This window comes from Fringilla coelebs (genome assembly GCF_963513975.1).
Source record: "Fringilla coelebs genome assembly, chromosome: 3".
Classification (NCBI taxonomy): Eukaryota; Metazoa; Chordata; class Aves; order Passeriformes; family Fringillidae; genus Fringilla; species Fringilla coelebs.
In genome coordinates, this window is record NC_140030.1 from 17,199,577 (window position 1) to 17,225,828 (window position 26,252).

Sequence of the window (26,252 nt, forward strand, 5' to 3'; positions counted from 1 at the left end):
ACTGGACTGGATACGGGTGCGGTCGGTTCGGCTGATCTCGGTTCAGTTCAATCCGACCTGGCTCGGCTCGGACCCGACGGGATGCGCTGCGGCTTCGGACCCGCCTGGGCACCGTTCAACTGGAGCCGACTTGATTCGGCTGGGGTCGGTTCGGCTGGTCTCGGTTCAGTTCAATCCGACCCGACTCGGCTCGGCTCGGTTAGGATCGCAGGCTGCAGAGAGGTGTCCGGCGCTCCGCACTTAAATATGCGGTGACCGCCTTCTCTCCCCGCCCCGCCCCGCCCGTCCCGCCCCGCTGTGCAGGACCGCGGGGAACAGCTCGGTTTCGTTTTCCCTTCTCCCAGAAGCGAAACTTGGCACCGAGACGCGCTGTTTTCCTTCTCCCGCCTGCCCCACCCGTGACTCCAGAGTCCCCACGCTTCCGAGCCGCTTCTCGGCCACGGCCACCGCAGAACCCGCCGACTGCCCGGGGCTGGGAGCAGGTTTGAGCACCGCTGGGTTTGAGCGGGTCTAGCACCTGGGACCCCTTTCGGTGTGTGAGGTCTCAGTGACTTTGGCTCTTGTCGTTAAACTCGTGTAGCAGGGGGAAAACAGAGCTTGTATAACGGCACTGCACCTTTGTCAGGCATTCTAGAGCTCCTTTAAGTTTAAACAGTTTTGCATGGAAGAGCAACTCAGGTGAGGCAGTCTGATGACTTCAGATACGTGAAAAGAAAGTAATTACAGGTTCTTTGATTCTTGGTCTCAATAATGCTCCTCAAGCAAAGCTACTGCACCAAGTTGAGCACATGGTTTGCCTTAACAGCAGGAGCAGCTGACAGCCTGAGGTGAGACATTGGTGGCTGCCCACTTATGGTAACACCAGGAGGGACTAGGACAAACCTGCCAGTTTGCATATTCCTCAGTTCCTTGGTGGTACAACAGGAAAGAACTGCTGGAGAAGGAATCCCTCCATGATAATACCAGTTGCTATCTTCAGTGTTCCAGTGTGTCCAGACACACCAGCAGGATTGTCACAAATTTGCTGCCTCACTTTGTCTTCACTCAGCCTGTCCTCACTCTTGTGTGGGCTGTCAACATTGTCACTACTGCCAAGGTACAGAGTCATACTCAGATCTTAACACCTTCCACCTTCATGTTGTCAATGGCCTAAAATGGAGCTTCCCTCACTTCCATTGACCAGCCCAGCCAGAACTGCTGATGTAGCCAAGCAGTCTTGCCCTCATCTTCCCTTCTTTTTATTTCCCTTTTTTCCCCTTCAAAAAAAGGGGTAGAACTATTTTCTTCTTGTGCAATTTTCATGGGAAACAAAACCTGCTTGTGAATAAGAAGTGTTAATTAATCCTGCCACTGGCTATTGTCAAATTCCCATCACCTTCCCTTCACTTTCCTGGAGATGATCTACTGGCTAAATAATGTCTGGATCAGCAAAAACTATTTTGAGCAGTTTTTATTGTTTGAACGGTTTTTATTGTTGTCTCTATCAGCTGTTTCTTGCTGGAGCAGATTCATACTACTAGGGCAGGATGAGAAACTTCTTGCTGTGTCTGGCTCCAGTAATGCCCCCTCGCATGCTGCAGCATGATGTGAAACATCTCACTTCTGAGGCTTTCCAAAATGGTCTCAGAGGCTGTCAGCAGAGATTATTCCAGCAGGAGTTAACTGTGTGCCCTTCCAGTTCCTTGAGCTTTATGTAAGACACAAGATTAAGGATAAAAGCAGGCTATTTTAATAAATAAAGAGTTTGTTGATTGCAACCTTGAAAATATGATTGGAAAGGGAGGTGGACAAGACAATGCAAATTTCAACTGAAATCTGACATTGGAGTTGCTAATTGGTAGCTTGAATGTTTCAATTAATTTGGAGAATTCTGATATCTGTTTCCTCCTCACTCCATACATCCCTTCTGTTGCAATGGAACCTTATTTCATTTGTTACCTTCTCTGGCCCCAGTTCAAATTCCTTTCTGTCCTCATTCATATCCCTTTTCATGTCAAGTTGAGCCAATGCAGGTGTAAGAACTAGAGTCTTTCTCTCTTCTTTGAGGTGGAAGGCTCATGACTAGCCCTGAGCTTGTTGCCCAGTACCTCAGCTGGCCATAAAAAATAGGTTCAAAATACCTAATTTCCAAAGTCAGTAAAGAATCCTTGATGATTATCAATTTCTCTCGACACAAAAATTACATCTGGTACCCAAACACTCCAAAAACATGTCAAAAAATATTGCTCAATAAATCAGAAATGAAAACATTAGCATTTTTGGACTGTTTTTCTTTGAAAACACAGATCTGTTTTTCAAGGAACAAAACATGCAGAGAACTTTGCACACCCAAGTGTACTCAAGGCTTCCTGTTCTTTGTAATTCTATCAGTGCTTTCTTAGAAAAATGGAAATTATAGTTCTTTTTACTTTTTGCCTCAACTAAGTATGTTTTCAGATGACACTCTCTGCTTTACTGTAAAGCCTCTCAAAGTGAACCCAGACCAGGATGTGCCCCCTACACATATACAAGTCCCAACAGTATCAAGAAGGACATTCACATTTTTCATCCCAAACTGTCTTAGCTCACAGGCTCAATGGTGAGACCTTCAAGAAAACACAAATGTGTGTTTTTATGCATAAGCTTTGAATCTACAAGAAATATTGCAAGCAAGAACTGTAAAGAAATTTTCTGTCCTGATGCCTTCTGGAAGAACCTCAGAAAAGCAAGCATATATATTTTTTGAAAATTGTAGGAAGTATGATTTCTTCCTCTAGCTTCCTACAGAAGCCATCTTACAGTGGCACGTTGGAATCCCAGTAATAAAATGTTCTGTTTTCCAAATCTGTATCTAAAAACCCTTTAAAGATTAATATAATTTTTCAACAATTATTGAATAATATTATTAATGGTGCACTAGATAATAAATAAGTACATCTAGCATGGAAGAATCCAAAGGGATAAACATAGATAATGCTCTTGTGCCTAGTTGCTAGGAAAGCAAAACCTTTAAAACAACTATATAATGTTTATTGAATTAATGTAATTTTATATTTGAAATAAATGTATTGTTTTCTCCAGAGTGGCCATTTGGCAGTTCCAGTCAAACAGTATTTTGCTAGGCAAACCAAACTACTGATAGAAACCAGTAACATAAAAAAGATTAAAGGAGGAGTCATATCATATCACCTGGGAGGACCAGAAACGGTCCAAGGACAACCAGGCTGCTCATGCAAATCATGCAATGGCAGATGAAATTTTAGCATTTGGTAAATGCCTTACTTCTTGCTCTAGTCTCATCTGGAAACTATCTTTCTCATTGCAACTGCAGCACTATAAATGCAAATCTGTCAAGGACCTTGTACTTAGAGTGACTCAGCTCTCCTTGGGATGAAAAATCCAAGGGGAAATTACCAAACAGAAAGCTCAAACCCACATGCAATTAAGTTATGAAAGACATATGAAACAGACAATATGAATATAGATACAGATTAGGCACATTTGAAAGAAGTACACCATGGGCCCTTAATAGTGTTTATGTGATTTCCCATTCAGGAAGTATTAAAAAGATCGTTTCTATGCTCTAGGAAAAGATCATGGACTTTTAGAATGATAGAATACCAGGTTGGGAGGGACCTCAAGGATCATCAGATCCTTTCTTGACAAAAGTATGTTGAGAGAAGGATCCTTCTGTGTTCCTTCTGTAGCCTTCCCCAAACATCTGGCAGTGGCCACTGTCATGGACAGAAGAGGAATCTCTCTTGGCGTGACACTATACTGACTTCTGTGTTCTCATGGTCTTATCCCCAAATCTTTTTCTTTACTGGAGGGCCCTTTATTGATATTCTTTAAAGTATATTTTGCATTAAAAGAGCAGGTTATTTGCACGTATTCTGTGCACCTTCACATTTTATGGGCCTTTGACTTAAGTTTTCCCTGCCTGTGTATCACACAGCTGTTTACAGGACTGTACATTTAGATATATTTTTAAGTTACAGGCTAATTTCGATGGTTTGGGTTTTGGTTTTTTTTTTTTTTTCCTCTTTTTTCACTTTGTGTGGAACAAAATTTTTTGAATATTCATATGCCTCTTGTTGTCTCTGTATCTCATCCCTATAGCTCTATGTAAGCACAGTGGACACTCAAAGATGTAAAAATGCTCCCGAACAGTGTTTGTACATAACTAACACATTTGTTCTTCAACATTGCTTCATATTATACAGAGGACAAAATTATAAAGGTCCTTGTAAAGAGGCTGAAAAAGTCATACTGTCTCCATTGATTTTAAATACAACAAATCATCTTGGGTACAAAAAGACAACTCTCTTTTCCTGTACTTTTACTTGAATCCTGAAAGAGGGTACTTTAAAGTAATTAGGCAGGAGAACAGGCATTACATGCCTATTATGAATGATCTCATAAGCATGTTATAAATAAAGGAATCACCACCAGCTTGGCTCAGGAATGGTTGTAACAAGGTTATATCAAAGCAGAGAGATGTGAAAAGGGAAAAGAGAAAATGAAAGTAGGTGCTTTCCATTTGTTCAGCAGGGAGGGGAAAGGCAACAGTAGCATTGGAGAAAAAGCAAACAAACAAAAAAAAGCCAACAAAAAAAAAAAAAAAAAGCTGAGAGGTCAGTGAGGGAAATGGCCAGCTTTACAAGCACTTCTGAAATGAAACTTGGCCGCATGTCAGTTGAAACTCAAGTAAACAAATGAACATAAAAGTGACAGGTAAGTTTCAGTATAGATAAAGGGGAGGCAGTACAGATGCAAAAGAGTCACTGAAACCTTGTGTTCCTGATGCTGAGCTCAGCAGTGGCACTTGTGCTCAGGAAGGACATCTTAGTCACTGTTGCTTCTCCTCTGAAATCAATGGCTCTGCAGAAGGCAGCAGAGAGAGAAGTCAACTTAAAGCTTAGTATCACCCAGAAACAAGTTAGATTCCATTACTCTCCTGGTCTGTGAAACTTTGGTAAGTGTAACCAAACCCTGACTAGTGGTCCAGTTCAGGTCTCCACATCTTGGCAGGACCTTACAGTTAAAGTTATCCTTGTTTCTAACTGATCAAGGGGATGAAGCAGCTGCCTTACCAAGGGATAGAGGCATTTCTGACATGAAAAATCTGAAGGGGAAATCTGAGTGATCTTTAAAAAGCCCTGTAGGTAATAAATAAACTGAATGCTGAACTGTTATTGACCTAAATCAGCAATATTATTAGAAGGGGCACTTATTGAAATAAAGATGTTCATTTAAAACTTATAAAATTTTTATGCAACAGTAGCATTGCTGGAATTGGAGACCACAGGAGTTTGTGGAGGTAGATTTGTGGAGGTATCACATTTAGCCAACTCCATGAGCAAGGGTCCACAACAGGTGCTGAAAGATGAGGATGTACTGTTTAACATTCCTAATTCAGTGTGGAGGCTGGAGGAGCACAAGGACTAGGAGAAGGGACCATGGATAAGGCAGGCATGTACAGCATGTCATTCTGCCAGACAAATATTGGCTGAGAAGAGCCCCTACTCTTAATCGGTGCATTATGATCTTAAAACTATCTATTGGCTTCCTGTATAATGAGCCATGTTTTACCCTGTGTCTCCTGGTATCCATACCCATGTGTTTGAGTGATATGGAATGGAGTGATATGGATGTGGGCTGGAGTTCTCAGGTATGAAACAACCTTAAAAAGAACCAAATGAATTTTGATACATGATGCTGGGACTGTACTGAAGAGCTTCCAAGGCTATGTTCCCAGTTGTGCCTCTAGCCCAGACTTTTATCATCTTCTTTGGGATGGGCAGTTTCCTACTAGTACAGATGATTTGCCACTGGTACTGCCTACCAGCTGCTCCCCTCTTCCTGCAGTTACACTAAGTAAAAGGTATTTGTGCAGGCATTTGAGACGACCAGAGGAAGACAGGTTTTCAAGGAATTTCTTGTAGAGTCTACTAATTCAAAAAACACATCAGAAGCTTAACTTTAGATATCTCTAACTGGCAGTTCTCCAACTATTGAAAAAGAGAAGTTTTCTAAAGAGATGCAGGTTCTCCAACATTTTAAGTTACATCTTCTGAAAACTCAAAAACTACATTTCAGGCAATGTTACTCATAGCAGCTGTCACGAGACTAAGACTGTGCTATTGCTATTTGCAGTGTTACTAGTTCCTACATTTGAACTGAAGAAAGCTGACATTGGCCATTGCAAAATTGCTTGGAAAATGAAAACAGGCTTCTAAAAGTCCAGTTTACTCCCAAAATTATTTGTGTCTGTTGGTCTTGTTATCAAGGCACTGAATTACCCAATAATGGGGTCAAGCTACTGATATGCCTGCTTGGGCACTGCAACTCAACAAAGTAGTTCAGTTTGGGTTAGGACTTGTTTGTAATTTTGGGCCAGTCCTAAGCAGTGGAGCATATTTTGCAATTCTAATTTTTTTTAAATTTTTTTTTAGAAGACCGCCAGGATTCAGCCACGAGAGCCCGTGGGAATGCGACCCTTTGTTGCTGGCGGGCGGCCAGGCCGGATCCCGAGGCTGGGACCTTATATCCCGTGATTGCTGGCGTCCGTCCGCGCACAGACCCATTCCCCGCGGGGCCGAACCCGTTCAACCCGGTGCCAGTGACACGGGGCGGGGAAGGCAGAAGGGCGTTCCGAGGAGCTGCCCCTTGCTCCGCGCTGCTCCCCGAGCACCGGCGCTTTCCCGGCCTCCCGGGCCAGTTTCGTTTCCCGCTGGCTCCTCCTCCGCCCGCCCCTCCGCTGTGCTGCTGGTCCGGCTCTCGGCTCCCGGCTCTCGGCTCGCTGCTCTCGGCTCCCGGCTCTCGGCTCCCGGCTCTCGGCTCCCGGCTCGCTGCTCTCTGCTCTCGGCTCCCGGCTCGCTGCTCTCGGCTCTCGGCTCCCGTCTCTCAGCTCCCGGCTCTCTGCTCACGGCTCCCGGCTCTCGGCTCGCTGCTCTCGGCTCCCGTCTCTTGGCTCCCGGCTCGCTGCTCTCTGCTCTCGGCTCCCGGCTCACTGCTCCCGGCTCCCGGCTCCCGGCTTTCTGCTCCCGGGTCCCGGCGATGCTGGGGCGCTGCGCCCCGGGCTCCCCGGCCCGCCGTCCCGCGGTCCGCGCCCTGCCGCCCTCCGCCAGCGCGCTCCGCCAGCGCCTGCGCCAGGTCAGCACCGCGGGCGCGGAGCCCACGCTTGTCTCTCCAGCGCCGTGGGGCGGGCGGGTGCCAGGGGAACGCGGGGGGTAATCGTTTTAAACGAAGGGAGGGCAGGTTCTGACCAGATGTAAGGGAGAGGTTTTTTACGATGAGGGTGGTGAAACACTGGCATAGGTTGCCCAGAGGGGTGGTGGATGTTCCGTCTCTTGAAACATTCCGGGTCAGGTTGACAGGGCTCTAAGAGACCTGATCTAGTTTAGGATGGTCCAGTGCACTGCATGGGGGCTGGACTAGATGGTCTTTAAAGGTCCCTTCCGACCCAGCACATTCTCTGATCTCTCCTTGCAGTCTGCAGAACGGATCCCAGAGGCTGAAGCAGTACTCGACCTGCTGGAGAAGTGCCCAGAGCACCAAAAAAAGGGAAGTTTTCCCGTCATAGTTTTTGAGGGGCTGGATGCCACAGGTGAGAGCAACGTGTGGTTGAAGAACCACATCTTCTTCACAGATGAGAAATTGTTGAAAGGCGCAACTGCTATGTTTATTATTAGGCAAAAGGCTTTTAAATAAAATTTAAAAAATCTCGGAAACCTGTGACAGATATGGAATTAATAATTACAAATGCCAATCTGTCTTCTCTTGTAAAAGATTAGTCTTTGCTAATTTACATTCAGTTGTTTAATTCCTTACCTATGCAAATGAAAGAATACAGAGTGGAGTACTGAAAATTAAATTTCTTGTACAGCTGATGAAACATACTTTTACTGGAGAGTTTTCAAATAAATGAACTAGTGGTAGTCTGGAGAACTGTCAGAAGTTTGTCTGAGAGAGAAATATTACCTGCTTCTGACTAACCTTGCTTTCTGACTTGTCAGTTAAAGAGAACTAAAAATCCTCCTAAAAAGAAGGAACTGGATGAACAGCATTCACATAAATTGCAACCGAGAAAAATATTATAAATTAATAGATAGGGAAATTGTCATGAATATATAGAGAAATTGCCATGCGCCTAATGCATTTAAGGGAATGAAAACTGAAAGCTGGCTAAAGGAAGGGCTGGAAGAGTAATAATTCCCAGAGAGCAGGAAGAGGAGTAATAACTCCTGCAAGCAGACTCAGAATCATGTTCCTCTGGAAACCTTATGACAAGATGCTGGGGTTACATATTCAGATGTCAGAATCTGTACTCCACATGAACAGACAGGAGCGTTTTTCAGTTTTTAAAACTCTGATATATCTGGTAAATAACATAATGGATGTTTCCTTCTGTAAATGAAATGCAGGCAAAACCACAGTGACCCAGGCTGTTAAGGACACCCTGAATGGCATTCTGCTGCGCTCCCCACCAGCCTGCATCAGCCACTGGAGGACTGTATTTGATGATGAGCGAGCACCCATTAAAAGAGCGTTTTATGCTGCGGGCAACTACATTCTGGCTTCAGAGATAGCGAAAGCATCCACTCAGGCACCTGTGATCATAGACAGGTCTGTGTGTTTAAGAAGCCCTCTTATATCAGTGCCATCACACAATTGTTCAGCGTTGCAAGCAGTCAGTGATGGTCTATGTATTTCTTCAGGGGTTTTGTTTTGGGTTTTTTTGTAGTTTGTTTAGGGTTTTTTGGAAGCACTCTGCAGAGAGTCAGATAAATATTATATCTTTTAAAGAGTAACACTTGTGATAACAGTAAAATAGGGAACTTCAATCAGTGAAATACTCATAACTAGCTTTAGGATACATGAAAATTATTACATCTTCAGTTAGGAATAGTGAAGGCACAGTTTGTGCATCCTGAGCTAAACCAGGGCTTTGTGACAAACCAAAGGAGACTGTGGGCTGCTGGTCAGGGCTGTCTCTAAGATGTGTCTCAGATATGGGTGGATTGGAATGACTGAGTTTTAGGTAGACTTACTCTTTGTGAATTTAAACTCAGAGATATACTTCCTACTTTTGGGGTTTTTTTTTGTGTTATTTCTGGTTTTCACTAACTGTGTAGGCAGCTTACAATATTACTGTTCATAAAAAATTCTAGATGTACTTAGAACCCTCTAGCTTATTTCAGTAGGTGTACTGTAACCTCCTGCTACAAAACACACAGACACACATGCACACATACATTGTTTGCATGTGAGTGCTGTTTTCAACCAGCCCCAAATCCACTGAAATCTATCAAACACAGTGCCTTGTAGTAGGGAGAATGTTAAATGCAAGTGAAATTAGTAACATTAGTAATGTCTGTGTTCATCCACATGTTTGTGAAGACTGCAAGTTCTCTACCAAATCTATTGCATTAAGTAGAATGGGAACCACAAAAAAGGGGACTCAGAGTAAAGGATTTTGAGATATATTGTAACTCTTCTTTGACCGGTCTCAATATATGAGGAGACTTTCTTTTGATATGAGTATCTGAAGCAGTCTCTACATAATGTTGTAATTAATAGTTCACATTAGCTCTGAATAGTGCACTGACTGTTATCATTGTTAAGAAATAATGGAGAGCACAGAACTGTTATTTCGATTTCCCTTCAAAGCCATGGTGTCACCTATCTCATCATTATTGACTTTTTATAATCCCAACTGTCTCCTATACTACTGAAGAATTAATGTTTTTGTTAAAATTTCTCTCCCTCCATTTTGTGTTTTCCTGACAGATACTGGCACAGCACAGCTGCCTACGCAATTGCCACTGAAACAAGTGGGGAAGTCCAGGATCTTCCCCCAGCTCAAGATGAGGTGTATCAGTGGCCTGAAGATCTGCTTAAACCTGATCTTGTTCTTCTCCTGACTGTTGACCCTGAAGAACGAGTCCGGAGACTTCAGCATCGGGGGCTGGAGAAAACAAAGGAGGAAGCTGAGTTGGAAGCTAACAGCTCTTTTCGCCAAAGGTAATTCCTTTAATGGGGAATTAGAGGCTGGAGGCAATCTTGGCTCCTGTGGGATCAATAACAAATGTGCCTCTCACATTATTGCGACAAGAATTTCCACAAGAATTTCCTTTGTATAAGCTTTTTTTTGGTTTTTGGTTGTTTTTGGAAAGAATGCATGCCTGTCAGGGAGGGTAAATTCTCTCACTTCTAACTGAAAGTGTTTGAAAGATGCAGATGTATAATTTAATTGTAAAGAAGCTTTGAGTTAAAAAACTTCTATTTTGCTTTGCTGCTTTTATTTTTGCATCTTTCTCAGTGAGGTCATGAAGGAGATGGACTTAAGAGATCCAGGACTGGGAGGCAAGAAGCTGAAACACACAGCTTCCCCAGGAAATTCTGGAATTGAGTTCCAGATTAAGAGAATAAAATTTAAACATCCTCTTGTAGATGTCTTCAGTTGTACAAAGTGTTTCAGGTACCAGTATAGTCAATACATTCAATGAAACCTTCAAAGTGATTTATCTCACTACTTGTTTGGAGCTCAGTGACCTAAACTTAAGTATCTAAAGCCTTTTGATATCATATGTGATGCAGCACCTGTGGGCGCTTCCTGGGCTAGGAACTGGAAGCTAAATGAGATAGTCCAGAGCATCTCAAGCAGTACATTAATTTAAGCAACTGAATGGCACCCCAGGTATCCTGCTTCAGGGTGTGCTGAATTGCAGTCTAGGCTCTGCCAAATGTATTGATTAGATCATCATTGTCTAAGGTGGAAACTCAAATACCCAGTGTTCATGCAGATGCCTCAGCAGAGACACTGAATATTGGTTTCCATATCTACAAGCAAGGCTGAAATCTGCCTTTAGGATTTTAAATTTCTAGTGATGGTATACCCTAAAAATATTGTAGAGTTAAAAGTGGCTGTAATTTGTAAAGCCAAAGTGGCTTTACAAAGGGGAGATTTTGCTTGACAAATTCAACATTGGTGAATGGAGCAGAGCAACTTCTGCTTGAATTTCTGCAAAGTGTTTGACAGTGTCACACATGACATCCTCCTCTTCAGATTGGAGAGACATAGATTTGATCAATGGACCATTCAGGGAATGAAGAATTCGCTGGATGGCAGCACACAAAGTTGTGGGCAATGGCTTACTGTCCAACTGGGAGCCAATGACAAGTGGTGTCCCCTGGGATCGCTGCTGGGGCTGATACTATTCAGCATCTTTTTGGAGACATGGACAGTGGAAGTGAGTGCACCCTCAGCAGCTTTGCTGACAAGACCAAGCTGTGTGGTGCAGTGGACATACTGGAGGGAAGGGATGCCATTCAGAGGAACCTGGACAGGCCTGAGAGGTGGGCCTGTGTAAACCTCATGAAATTCAACAAAGGGATGTACAGTGTCCTACACCTGGGTTGTGGCAATCCCGAGCACATCTACAGGTTGGATGGAGAAGTGACTGAGAGTGCCCTGCAGAGAAAGACTTGAGGGTGATGGTTGATTCTCAGGACTCTAGCTGGCCAGAGTGACCATGAGATAAGTTACAAAGTCTCTTTTCCCAGCCCAGCGGTCGAAGAAGGAGGCAGATCTCTTCAGTTCTCAGTCTCAAGGTTGTTTATTTATCTTATCCATAAAATTCTTTCTCCTGCCCTGCTGAGGTCCACTCAGGAAGACAACCAGAGGCGCTCTGCCTGCCCCCAGGGCATGTTATTTTTTTATACTAAAAACTACGTGTGCAATATTTACAATTACTTTCCAATACCTATCACCTATGTTAGACAGTGAGCTCCTACTCTAAACCAATCTAAAAGTGCCAACATCGCAGGAGAAGATGGAGACCAAGAAGAAGAAGAAGGAGAAAGGCTGGAGATGCCCAGATTCCTCCATCTTGCCCCCTGAACCTCCATGCTAAAAATCCCAAAAATTTACTTTTTCACCCCCTGATAAGTTCACTATCATTCTACTTAAACTTTTGTGGCTTATAATTCTTCATATAAGGTTGGTAATTGTTTTTTCCAAGGGCAAAATCAAAGGCACAGGGGTCTTGGGCTCTGTGCCAAGGTCTCTGAGCCCCCTGGCAGGGGCTCGAGTGCTCCATGGCAGCCAGAGGAATTTCCTGGGTTCCGACAGTTGATGAAAAACTCATCATGAGCTGGCAATGTGCACTCACAGCCCAGAATGCCAGTTGTGCTCTGGGCTGCATCTGTGCACCATGGCCAGCAGGTTGAAGCAGGGGATTCTTCTCATATACATTGCTCTTGTGAGACCCCACCTGGAGTGCTGAGTCCAGTTTTGGTGTCCCCAACATAAGAAGGACATGGAACTGTTGGAGCAAGCTCAGAGGAGGATCACAAAATTGATAAGAGAACTGGAGCACCTCCTCTACAAAGACAGCCTGAGAAAGGGGAGCTGTTCAGCCTGAAAAAGAGAAGGTTTAGTAGACACCTCACAGGAACCTTCCAGTACCTGAAGGGGCCTACAGGGAAGCCAGAGAGGGACTCTTCATCAGGAACTGTAGTGATAGGACAAGGAGTAATGGATACAGATGGAAAGAGGGGAAATTTAGGTTAGCTATTAGGAAGAAATTTTTAACTGTGGGGGTGGTGATCTACTGAAGCAGGTTGCCCAGAGATGCTGTCGATGCCCCAACTCTGTCAGTATTCAAAGTCAGGTTGCTTAAGGCTTTAGGCGACCTAGTCTGGTGGGAGGTGTCCCTGCCCATGGTAGGGGGATTGGGACTAGATGATCTTTAAGGTCCATTCCAGCCCCTTAACATTCTATGATTCTGTGATTGCTTAATTTTGACAGAAACTCTGTGTGGACACACGGCTCATGTAGTGGGACCTGCAGAAGGATGAGTTAGGTAGGGAACATACTACCATTTAAGCAGCTTTTACATTTTAATCCTGTTACTGCATATTCGTGTCAGAACATGTTTATTATGTCAATCTGAATATGAGAACATCCAGAATCTTCCTTGATTTGTCTTGTGACTTCTGTCCTGAATGGCATCATGGGAACATAGACAATAATATTCACATCCACATTCACACCCTCAAAGACACAATGTGGGAGGGTTCTGCATTATGCTTATAGCCTAAGGTTTTCGTCCTGTATTTTATCCTGGTATTCAACTGGTTAGTTGATCGGAGGAAAGAGTTGAATGATATGTCAACTCTGTAATCTAGTGAGTGAAAGCTGAGATCAGTCAACGAGCACAACTACACAATGCAATGCCATAAAGTTCAGAGATACCTTGGCAGAAATGGAAAAAAATTAATTCAGGTGCTAGAAGCAGACTGTCCACTCTACTGCTATACCAAACTGTATCTAGTGATAAGCTGTAAAGAAAGAAATACTTTATACCATGTCTTGTGAATATGACTGGAGCTCTGGGAATCAATGTCAAGGAAACAATGTGGTTTAAGATTTACATTGTAATAGTTACTAATGGTTTATTGCTCTTTGCTGGAGATTTCATTCTTAGCTTCATATTAGATTTTCTATCCTCTGTCTCTGCAGTGCGAGCACTGTCTTCTGAGGCTGATGACTAATTTCATTTCATATCCCTGCATTTTGAAGTTCAATTAATCTTGTTTTGTTTTTAGAGTTGAAGAGTCTTACAGAAGGATGGTGAATCCTGCATGCCAAGAGGTTGATGCCAGCCCCTCCAAAGAAGAGGTTCTCAAGACTGTTCTACAACTAATTAGGCAACACTGTGCTTTTTGAAAGGAACTTCTGTGTAGTAGCACTTAAAAGATACTTTTTATTACCCCACTGTTTTAGTACCTGCAAATGTACAGTGATGTGTTTTGTCTCACAGAAATACTGAATACAGTTTTATTCTGTCAACAGTAATCTGTGCAGGTTATCTGTTCTGTGGTTGCTACTCTACTTTTCTGTATAAGGCAAAATGCTACTCACATCATTCAGCATTGTTTGTAAAGAAACAAGCGTACTACAGTCATGCATGAAGTGCCTCAGAGTGCTTTCTGACACCAGGGCATTTTGAGATGCTATCATGTTGCATCTTCATCACCAGGAGAACCTATTCCCCAATTCTTTGTGTACCAAAATTTACTGCACTGCATCAGCAGCATTAGATGCCCAAGAAGAGGCTGAAATATCATCAGCACTAAAACCATAAAATGATTATAACATTTAGGAACAGAAAATCTAGTGCCCTGTGTTGAGGGTTTTTTTTGAATAGAGGATGAGCAGCTGTTGCTGTGATGGGCACTGGAAAAAAAAGGTGTTGTAAATGAGTGCCAGTAAACCAAGGGCTCTAAGTAATATGGTCCAAGCCTGTTTATATATTCAAATGAAATATCAATTATTTTCAGAGGGAACCCAGAGAATGCCAGCAAATGAGAAACAGACACCTGAGGAGAACCTGAAACTAAAAATTTATAAATGATCACTAAAATATTTTTCACAAAACTTTTTCTTTATCCTATTAATATTTGTTAATGAGAACTAGTATTCTTTTGAGAGAATGCGAAATGAAAAACCACAGAGATTCTGAGCAGTGGGAATGATTGCACCTTTTCAGTTCATTTTTTTTCTTGTGTTCAAACAGGTTGAATGTGAACGCAGGCTACATCAAGACTTCAGGTCTGCAAAAACTTATTTCTATGTGCATTAGTTTAACTATCGTTACTCCTAAGTATAAAGCTAAACATATGGATAAGCCTTTGTGAGGTCAGAGATAAAGCCGCAGTTCCAGAAAAAAAATCTTAAAATGTAAATTTGATTTATAACATTTTTACCTACTTTCCTGTTTTAAGCAAGTGCAATTATCAATGAATCTGTCTTCTAAATAATAATATACTCAGTACTGTAGTTCCTATGTCCAATCTGTATATACAAGGTGATAGAAAGAAAAACTTCTGAAAATACATTTTATTCATGCACCGTTTAATGGTTTTGAGTATGTTATTAATATATTAGATAATTTATACAGTCTATAAATTTATAAATTCTAGAAATAGATTCTGTTTTGTTTCATATATTATTTGTATTTCAGCAGCCTTTGGATTGCCATACATGCAGACTGAAAATGCATACTTGTAGATGCTCCAATTATTTTAGAAATTATAAAGCATTCAGGTACTCAGTCCTGGATAGAGGAAATTTTTATATGGAAGACACTATTGCATATTGATCATTCGATCAGGGTGCAAATACGTGCCTGTCCTAAATATTGTGTAGCCTTAGCTTGTCCAGGTAAAAGATCACTCATCCTGAGAAATTCCACTTGCCCTTTCTCCTTACACAGACTTGCACGTGAAGCCAGACTTTCTGGGTTTTGATGCTGGGTTCTTAGAAGTTTAGGTTCATATTTGAAATGGTGCAATTATATATATCTGTAAAAACTGACATCAGGCATTATCAATTGCACACATGCAGAATATATTAATAGCCTAAGTTTTTCTATAACCCAAAGCTACTGATGCAGACCCAGAGAACAGCAAAGCAAAGTAGACAAAACAAACATTCCCTTTCTCAAATCTTTGTTAGAATTAAAGGTCTGCAAGTAGCTCTGTGCCACATGCAGGATGTTAATGTGCAGACCCACTCCCATGCTTCCCATTTCTGTGGCATTTCTGCCAGATTTTTGTCCACAGTGTCTAAAAAGACTGCACTTTATTTACATTTAGGACAAATCAAAGAATCAAAAAAATGGCTTAGGTTAGAAGGGACCTTAAGGATCATCTATTTCCAAACCCCCTGCTGTGGGCTGGGATACCAACCACTAGATCAGATCTCTCAGGAGCCCATTAAATCTGGACTTGAGCACATCCAGGGATGAGGCATCTTCTGCTTCTCTGGGCAACCTGTTTCAGTGCCTCAAGAGTCTCACAGTAAAGAATTTATTCCAATTATCTAATCTAAATCTCCCCTCTTTTAGGTTAAAACTATTTTTCCTTGTCCTGTCAGTATCTGCCCACGTGAAAAGTCACTCTTCCTCTTGTTTATAAGACCCTTTTAGGTACTGAAAGGCTGTTTTAAGGTCTCCCCAAAGCATTCACTTCTCCAGGCTGAACAGCCCCAGCTCTCAGCCTGCCTTTGTAGGAGAGGTGCTCCAGCCCTCTGATCTCATTTGTGGCCTCTTCTGGACCCACAGAGAAGTTCAAATGTGAGGTTTGTCAATGACTCCTGGCACACAGGCAGGTCTGGGAGCAGGAATACACAAATGGCCATCCTGCACCCAGCAAGAGCATCACCCGGGTTAGAAACTGACAGAAGCTTTTGCCGGACAGTTTGATGGCCACGAGAGGTCAGGATTTTAATGTTTCAGTGTTTGAAAGACCTGTAATCTGCCAAGCATTTCCATGCAGATTCAGAAGTTGGTTCCTGGGCATGTAAATGTTTTTCTGCAGCTTTGGAGGGTGCTTGCTGTGTAAGACATCATGTGTAAGGGAGGTTAAGCCATGACACAGTGCTGGCCCATGGCCACCAGCCTCTGCCAGCCAGTCCTGGGTGTGGCCAGCCCAGAGAGCATCCCTGGTTACCTGCAGCCAGCCTGCTGGACAGAAGGAGTTTGCTACTAACAGAGAAGGGCTGCTGTCTGTCAGTCACCCTCAGGACAGAAAACATGCCAAAGACTGTTTCATTTATTACTATTATTCCATTTATTACTATTACTATTAGTAATTTAATAATTTATTGATTTGCTAGCTTTAGGATATGGTCCTGCAAAGACTCTGATGCTACAGTCTTCAAAACTTCTGGGGAATTAGTCCAGCAAATTACACAAACAGAAAGTGAATCTCAAGCTTTGCAATAACTCTGTTAAATTCAGTGAATTTAGACCTTACTGAATAATAAATGCAATTTGTAAAATTCAGCTGTTTCTTGAAGGACAAAACAATACTTTGTTGTTGTCAGATTAAGCTTTGTATGCTGTTTAGATTATTTTAAAAAAGTTTTAATGAATTTTCCAAGAAATTCTATTTTTATTATTTTATTTATTCTATATCGTGTATTTTATTTCATAAACCACACCATAGTATTTCGAGCATCTGCATTCTCATTTTTAATCTCATTTGCTTCAATTTTTTTGGTCTAGAGGGGCATAGATGCTAAAATAAAATGGTATTCAGTTGTCTAAACATAGACATCCACAGCAGTTAGTCTCCCTAAGGTATCTGAGATGTCTGCGTGGGGCTGCCAGATATGACACGAGACATTTGGTTGAGCTGTTGATCCGCAGAGTGGCAGCTGGAGGCCTGCAGGGGTACCATATGGTGCCTAAAATGGCACTATTCACCCATTTAAACAGTGAGAGGGTCAGAAAGCAGCAGTGCAGCCTCTTTGGGTTGAGTCTACATTAGCAGGTGGTCTGGAACGAGTAGGGATGATCTGTAGCACAGAGGAGCTGGCACAGGGGACCAGTGTGTGCCCTCTGTGTATTTCAGAGATTTATTTTAGACCAGCTCTAATCTGGTCACATTGACTGGCCTCATGTTAGCAGCTGTAGTGCAATAAGTGCACTCCTACACCAGGTTTTTTTGTGTAGCTTTGTCTGGATGGAGTCCAGTTGATAGATGCCAGGACTGTTTCAGCAAAGCGTGGTTAGGAGGGGTGGTCAGGAGGAAAGCTGCCACAGCACTCTCCCGATCCAAGCTGAAGTGCTGATGTGGATGTATTGTGTATGAGACATAGAAGCAACATAGATCTCTGGGAAAGATTTCCTTGGAGTCAAAACAGACTCCAAGGAAACCTTTCCCAGAGATCAGTGTCCTGATTGAGGGCTAAGCTGGAACATGCTACAGTTCCTTTTGCTCCGTGTTCCTGGGCTGCCTGCCAGATATAACCTATGGACAGGCACAAAGAGTGAATTTTGGTGCGTGTTTGACCCCATCCTGCTATAGCATGAGGTGTAGCCATGGGCTTGCCCAGTGTATCAGTAGTGAGGGCTGCTGTCAGTCTGGGAGATGAGGAAGCTACTTGCAAGCAAATACCAACCTTCAGAGTGAAATGTAAGGCAGGTTTAGCCATTCCTCTCCCAAAAATAAGTTTGCCAGACAATTTCCCCAAAGTGAGATGCTAGGAGGTGACAGGCAGGCTCTCTCAGAAGGCATGAAATATCTATCTCCACTACAGCTACAGTTTCAAACTCATGATTTTTACCATTATTTTCTGTAGAGTTCCCAAGCAATTTTATATACAAACTGAATTTTATCAAGTAGGATTCACAAGCGCCTGGAACTAGCACATGGAAGCTAGAGATGCCAGTTCTTTGCTAGATTTTCTTCACTGGACTGTGCCTTTTTCCCACAGCATTATCAGCTTCTAAAAATTTGTCTAAAACTGTGCATGCTGCTTCTGCTATCAATTCCTGCATTCTCAGAGGCAGGAGAGTCAGGACACTCAATGGGACTTTGATGAAAAGAAAAATGTCTCTCTCCAAGCCCATGATAAACAAAGCCCCAAGGAGTTTTTTTATTTTTATTTTCCTTTTTTTTCTTTTTCCTGCTTGTTCAGTCCCAGTTACCGTATTTCATTAATTTGAATAGTTGAAGAAACTTTTAAGTTGTTGCTGCAGGGGGCTGCACTGACTTTGATCTTTCAAACAGAAAGCTTTGTTCAATAAAATTAAATCAGCTCTTTTGTAAAGAAAAAGATCATCACCCTCTGGCTTAACTTAACAGATGCAGGGTTTATGTAAATACACAGTCAGTGCAATTTTATGAAATAAAAGCTAGAATACCTTGCCATTAGTGTAAAAATGCATTTTGTGTTACCAGCTGGCCAGTCACGACCTTTTATTCAGCCGTAAAGACAGTGCATGTTGAGGACTCCAAAGCAGGGGAAATGCGATGAAAAATGCAATGTCTGCAACCTCATTGCTTATGAAAATACCCAGACAGAAAAGCTGCTCTTTAAGCATGTGACAAGTACAGAAAGACTTTCAGCAGGGTAATTTACTTTTCCTGCTGCTCTCCCCATCACTGGAGCCAGCTGCACTGGTGAGAGCTTAGTGCAGGCTGCAGAATCGCAGTTTTATTTCATGAAAGATGTTGTGAGCAAGTAGGCACTGCTTTCCCTGAGAAGACAGAAGACACAACTTTTGCAGATGTTTCAGACCACATCCCACAACTGTGAGTCTTCTGAGCCAGTGCTTAGGCTTTTGTTGGTGATCCAAGTGCCACACCTCGAGTACTGTGCTCGAGAGACTCCCACTACAAGAAAGGCACTGAGGTGCCAGAGGGGTCCAAAGAAGAGCAGCAAAGCTGGTGAAAGGTTCGGATCACAAATCCTCTGGGCAGTGGTTGAGGGAGCTGGGGGCATTTAGCCTGGAGAAAAGGAGGCTTGGTGGTTATCTTATCACTATCTACAACTACCAGAGAGGAGGTTGGAGTGAGGTGGGGGTTGGTCTTTTCTCCCAGATAATAAAGCAACAGGACAAGAGAAGATGCCTTAAAGTTGGGCAAGGAAAGGTTTAGATTTGATATCAGAAAAAATTCTTAATGGAAAAGTTTTTCCAGCATTGTAACAGGTTGCTCAGGGAAGTGGTGGCCATCCCTGGAGGTATTTAACAATTGTGTAGATGGAGTATTTGGTGGTGGGCTTGGCAGTGCTGGGTTAACAGCTGGACTCAGCGATCTTAGAAGGCTTTTCCAACCTAAACAATCCTATGATTCTATGATTCTTTGGCCATTTCCAGGTAAGTCTTCCTTGACTGGTGTTTGTCAGACTTGGAGGATGTTGGAGTGATGCACCAGGTTAAGGAGGGAGCCTCATCTGCTGATGGAAGCAGATTTCATAGTATTTACACACAGACAACATTGTGCTGCCGCTGTCTCTGAAGTTTGGTTTGTATCCAGCTGCACGTATTCCTTGATCCCAGCCAGCAAATTTTTGGGGTGAATACTCCAGTTGAGGACTGCAGCTACCAGAAACTTGCTTTTCCCTCCTATATTCTGAAGTGGTGGCAGCAAAAGCTTCAGACGTGCCTGATACCAATCTTGTGCCTCCAAAAAAGAAATCCTCAAATATTTTAAGACTACTTATTGTTTTCTTCCAAAATGGGATGCAAAACTTCTGTGTTAGGTTGGCAAAAATATATCTGCACTAGTATTTTAATTTGAAAAATTAGTTCACTCCACAACAATATTTTGCTAAAGTTGATCACCTAAGTGTCAAATAAGCTATATAGACATTTCTTTGTAATGTAGTTTGTGTATCATGCTTATGTACTATGTATGTGTATTGCCCAAACAATATGGGTTTTGCTCTGCTTTTCCAGTTTCCACATGAGATTTATTTGGTAAATGGAACGTAGGTTATTTTAGTAAGGGAAGAGTATTTACAGTTAGCTTTTATTTAGCAGTTCACAGCTTCTGAACTGCTGTCAGGTTTAACTGTGATATTTAAGATCAGAAGCTTTGAAGTGGGCGTGACTCTGCTTCCCCACGGCAGTGCAGCTCAGCTCCAAGCAGCATTCCCATATGACTCTGGTAACACAGCAAAGAGTTCAGCTCTAGAGTTCATCTACTTTACAATTACAGCTGCCTCCTCAGAGGATGCATCATCTGTGCAACAACTGCTCTCAAAGCGCCGTGAAAAGCCTCTCCTTTTTCTGAGTGGGAGTTTCACTGAGAAGACAGCTCCAAAGTGATCTAAATGTTAGCTCTTCATAGGAAATTAGGACTTAGTTATCTGCAGCTGCAATTCAAAGGAAGCACCTCTATGTAGCTTTGCCAGCAATCCCCCAAAATAGATTCACTTTCTCAAAGTCATTGACCTTAGAAAGAAATAATTTGGGGTTTTTAACAAACATTTTCTGATAAATTTAATTCTGTTGAGAGAAAACATGTTGTTTTTGTAAGTCTCCAGAAATACTGGATCTAGAGTGTGGATTTTCAGGACAATTTCACAATTATGAGAAGAGACAGATGTTGTTATCCTCATCTTTTCAGGGCAAAACAAAAGAGCAGCTGTAGAACTGTCCCAGAGAATGAAGCAGAATGATCTGCAGCGCCAGTTGTACACACAAATTCACCAGCCTGCCCACAGGCACTGGGGCACTGCCTTGGAAACTAAATCAAACAAGATTGCAGGAGGCTGCAGAAAGCCCCTTGAGGAGGACAAAGGCAAACAGGAACAAAACAACCAGGGACCTGCTCCAAGTTTGCAGCCCACCAAGCAGAGGGGAGATCTGAGTTACAGGGGAACCAGCAAGTGCTGCGGTCAGCTCATGCCATTACAAAGAAGGAGTGAGAAAAAAGAATGAGACAGGAAAATGAGTAGCATTCTAACAAAAGGCAGGCTCAAAGAAACATAAATTCAAAGGAACAAAAGTTGAGGCATTTTTGCTTCAAAAACTCTTCATTTAGGATAGAATCACACTGATGCAAAACTGAAAGGATGCAAAGGTGCAAGGCTGAACTGAATGCACACCGTCCTGAACTGTGCACATGTGTACCTATGTGTGGGTATATGTGCACACACATAGGGAATTACATCTGTCTCTAACACCGGGCTTTGTTATATTATGGGTATTTTGTCTCAAGTGTCTCCTGCCTGGAAGTTTAATTTACATCCCTAAGAAATGGCAACTGCAGGTTAGTGGATCCCAGATGTTTCCCTGGGCTGCCTCCCCCTGTAGAGCTCAGCAGTGGGGAGAGATGATCCAAGCATGACCTGATCCATGGAAGGGATGCTCCAGTGAGTGCAATGATCTGCATAGATGGTTTTGGCTCTCTAGCTCTCAATGCCATGTAGCACACTTCTAAAGCCACTGCATGTCTTCCTCAGAAAGCACTGTGATCCCTTAGTAAAGCATGACTTCTTTCACATACGAAAGACAAGGATTGTGATTTCCTAATCTTTTCCCCACAGGGTTACAAGAGCAAAAACTCTCTTATTCCCAAAGCAATTTCAGCCTGACTCTTACCAGGGAAAAGAGACAAGGGATTGAACCTTTGAAGGCAGAGTAAGGACCTGACCTGTGGTTTATGTCTTCTTGGAATGTATTGTGTCAATCTGTTGTAAACAGGAAAAGCATTTCTGTCCCTGCTCCTTCAAGATAGGTGGGTGAGCCCTGGACAGGATTTTCACTGGAAGGGTAACACCAGAGTAAGGTGGTGCTCCTGGGCAGATGTGAGTGGTGCATCTGATGATGAAGTGGATCTAATAAGGGCCTTCTCCTCAGTCTTTCCACTTTGATATTTTTGGAGACCTTTAAATTGAGCATAATTTCTGTAATGAGTTCCTTGATCAAAATCTACACTTTGCATGTAAAATGTAGATACCTATTCAGATTTCTGACATCATCTTGGATGTCAGAAATCTTTGGAAGACAACAACAAAAAAAATTATTTGCTGATTAGAGAAAATCAGCAATAGGCATAGGAGATGTATTCTAGAAAAAATCAAAACTCTTAAACCAAAATTGTAGCCCAAGAAACTGATCAAGGAAGCTTCTAAGCTAAACTTCTCTCATATCTTTCCTTGCCTTCACCCAAGACTATAAGTGTTGAAGCAGTAAGATATCCTGCTCACAGAGGGGTATGTATCAATAAAAACACAGTAGGCTTGAAAGCTTTGCAGCAGGCTTGTTCTCACCATTGTTTCACCTCTCTGTTTGAGGGTTTGTTTTTGTTTTGTTCTTTTCCTCACAGCTGCACTTACTGAGAGAGACATGAATACATTGAAGATAGTGTTGACTCATATCCCGCAGGAAAAATTGAAGAGGTGAATGATTTTAGCATTTCCCACTGCCAGGTTAAGGAGCAGAAAATAACTGCAGAATTGGAGGTATTGACATAAGAAGGGGTGAGGAGATGACCAGTGGGAAGGAGGAGTTGAAAGATTTCTGTAATCAACGTCTTTGTTCTCATTCCCACTCTGCAGAGAAACAGCTTTCATGTAAGTATCTAACCTTGCTTCACTTTTGTTTGCAGTATCAAAAATAAGCAGGAACATACTGGCACGCTGCAGGAGAAAACAATCATGTCCTTTGCTTCCAGCCATGCCAGTGGTACGGCCAGTTGTGACAGGGAAAGCCTGTAATCCAGTTTCAGTAAATCAAGCACAGCTGGGGCATCAGCAAGTCTGTGGTTTGCTTTTGTCCCCTGGGACTGGAGTTGTGTTAATGTTGCATGCACAGCCTGTGGAGCTGGGCTAAGGCACAGAAGTCTGGATCTGGGTCTGAGCTCCTTCAGAGGTCACAGCTGCTTTGGCTGGGGATTTTGGGTTAGGCTCATTACAGATTATCACTCTGAGCTCTGGTATTCTTTCTCAGCGTGGAGTTAACAGGATCCACATGGTGGATTTGGAATCTAATATTCAGATGTGGAGAGCCCTGGGCACTAAGCCCTGATTTTTAACAGGAGCTGTGCACATGCTGAGACTTGGGCTAGCAGGTCCTTCGTGTTGGTTAGTGGTGAGAAACGGTCTCACTCTGTTTCAGACAGTGGAAGGGGTTTAGAGTGTCAAAATATACTCATTTTCCAGCACTTCAATAAGAAGAAACAAATACATGAAGCAACAGAGCATATGGGAAATAAATGAGTTTCAAAGGACTTCCCCTCATCATAATCTGTTCCATAGCATAAAAGGGCATGGAAGGAACAGCATTTTGTTCAGACAAATACCTTATTTCATTTGTCAAACCTTGTCCTTTGTAAGGGTTGTCTGCCCATCACTGACAGGAGCAGAGATCTCAGATTGCATGCTTTTTCCATCACTGGCTCTCTGCCTGCATGCCTGACCTATTGATGCCCATGGTGATCAGTGCAGAGACTTGGACAGAAAGGAGCACTGACTGTCTCTTGGCATTGGGATCTTCTGTTTGAACCTCTGGCAAAGGTATTGTAGAGTGAATTCTGCCCGAGGCAGGCTCGGGACAATGAAGTCCTCTCCTTGCAGGACCGTGGGGGCCCAAAGAGAGATGCAGGGGACTGGATTGTGCTCCACAAAGTCTGTGAGGAGGTGGGGAGGGAGGGCAGAGCCCAGCGACACGCAGGAGGTGACCGGGTTTTGGTTTTATCTGCAGGGCGGCCAACATCTGACAAAACAATCTGCTGGGAGGCTCCTGGAGGGAACCTTGCAGACTTTCCTGGTGCTCGCCCAGATCTCCCCGCACAGGGAGCAGATCTGGCATGAGCTGTGTGAGCAGTTTGATTTCCAAATGCTCCGTGCCATAAATTCCATCCAACAGGGAAACGCTGCAGAGGAGCCGGTGGGCTGCAAACCACCCAGCTCGCCCCGTTTGTGTGCCTAAACCAGCTGGGATGCCAGCTCCTTCTCTTTGAGTCCCTTTTCTTTATCTCCTTCTTTAATCCAGTGTACCAAGCACGTTGTGCCTGCAGGGAGATCTGCAGCACATCAGAGGATGCGTCTCCTCTGCAGGGTCTCTCGCAGTCGGAGTGCGGGGAGCGCAGAGCCAGCAGAGGGAGCGAGAGCCCCGAGCAAGGCAGCTCAGCACCGCAGCTTTGGGCGGCACAACGCAGAAATCATCCGGAGCCAGGAGGAGAGGAGGGCTGGCTCAGAATCTGTGTGGTTGCGTTTAGACGGAGAAACCCCAATGAACTTTTAAAGCCCATTTTGATGCATTTGGTTGGTGTTGGTTTTTTCGTTGTTTTGGTTTTGTATATTTTTTTCCTAATTCTTGATTTCTTTTTGTAATCAAGACTGGGATTTTTGTTTTGTGGTTTTTTTTTTTTTGTTTGTTTATTTATTTTCCTGCTTCTTGATTTCTTAATATAATCAACACTGGCTAAACTGTATAAGCTGCCAAATGGCATAAAAATGTAGCTATTACAAGTATTTTATGCCATTTCTCTAAGAGAAAGGCAAAAGTAGAGCATTAAATGAAGTGATTAAAAAGACCCTCAGCTGCACAGAATTTAAACACAACAGGACTGCTGAAGCAAGGTTTGCTCTTCTGTCACTTCTTCCTTGTGTGGATGTGTGCAAATCACCCAAACCCAGATCCTCATTGATAATAAGGAAACTTAACATTCCAAAAAACCAGCAGAACTCAAGTCCCTAATAGTACTGTAGTCCTATTTCCTCTATGCCCCATTTGCTCTGTGTCTGAACCGCAGCTCTTTCTCTCACAGAAAAACAGACCATGCTGTAAAGAGTGCACTAAAGAGTGCAAGATTTTATGTTTCAGGGACCTGGGGCTCAGGGCTTTGATTGTTACAACTAGCATAAGATAACTGGGACTTTTAACAGCGTTAGTTTTTGTTCAAGGACGTCCTGGGCTGGTTTTCCATGCAGCCATGAAGAGGGCATGCTGATGAGGCTACAAGCCAGGCATTCTGATTAAAAAATCAAGACCTCCAGAACTCTGCTGCATAGCACACACAGCATTGGTCTGTCTTGCTGTTACAGACGTGACTTTTGTGTCTCCCAAGTTTTATCAGTTTCCTTTATTGCACTGCGTTCAGTCAGGATGCAATAATTAAGGGTGTGTCAGATTTTTCCATTGCAGATCTTATTTTTCAACGAGTTATAAAATTTCATTATTGGCTGCAACCTGACATATGTAGTTGAGAAGCTGCTGCTTTTAAAGCATGCCCTGAAGAATTCTTTGAACCAAATTGGGCTATTAAGAAAAAGGGGACTGCACTCCATAAAAAATTGGTTCTAAAATTGGCATTCATCCCCATCCTTCTCCTGATATCTTTCAGGCCATGCATAATGGTAGTAGTAATATGCATTACTGGTGTTAAATATCATAGCATCATTTAGGCTGGAAAAGAACTCTAAGTCCAACCTTTACTGTAAAACATACAAGACCACCACCAGACCATGTACCCACGTGTCACATCTACACATCTTTTAAATACCTCCAGAGGTGGTGATGTAACCACTTCCATGGCATGTTCCACTGCTGGAAAAACCCCTTTCTGTGAAGAAATTTTTCCTAATATCTGATCTAAAGGTTTCCTGGCACAACTTGAAGCCATTTCCTCTTGTCTATCACTTGTTAACTGTTAGAAAAGGCCAACCCTCACCTGGCTACAACCTCCTTTCAGGTAGAGAGCAATAAGGTCACCCCTGAACCTTCTTTTAGTCCAAGCTAAACACCCCCTGCTTCCACAGCTGTACCTCACATGACTTACTCTCCAAGCCCTTCACCAGCTCTGTTGCCCTTCTCTGGACTCACTCCAGCCCCTCAAAGTCTTTCTTGTACTGGGGGCCCCAGAGCTGAACACAGGACTTGGGGTGCAGCCTCATCAGTGCTGGGTACAATGGGACAGTCACTGCCCTGGTCCTGCTGGCCACACTGTTTCTGATACAA

At 43.0% G+C, this 26,252-nt stretch overlaps 1 protein-coding gene across 1 annotated transcript; it reads left to right on the top strand.

Annotated features, from left to right (window-relative positions):
- Positions 1 to 81: 81 nt before the first annotated feature.
- On the top strand, positions 82 to 14,814 carry CMPK2 (cytidine/uridine monophosphate kinase 2; the record flags this gene model as incomplete). Its single annotated transcript, XM_084202600.1, has 7 exons — positions 82 to 148; positions 345 to 498; positions 6,435 to 7,134; positions 7,474 to 7,588; positions 8,406 to 8,607; positions 9,772 to 10,005; positions 13,594 to 14,814. 7 exons carry the CDS (start codon positions 82 to 84, stop codon positions 13,712 to 13,714), a joined length of 1,593 nt encoding a protein of 530 aa, XP_084058726.1. The 3' UTR covers positions 13,715 to 14,814.
- Positions 14,815 to 26,252: the final 11,438 nt, after the last annotated feature.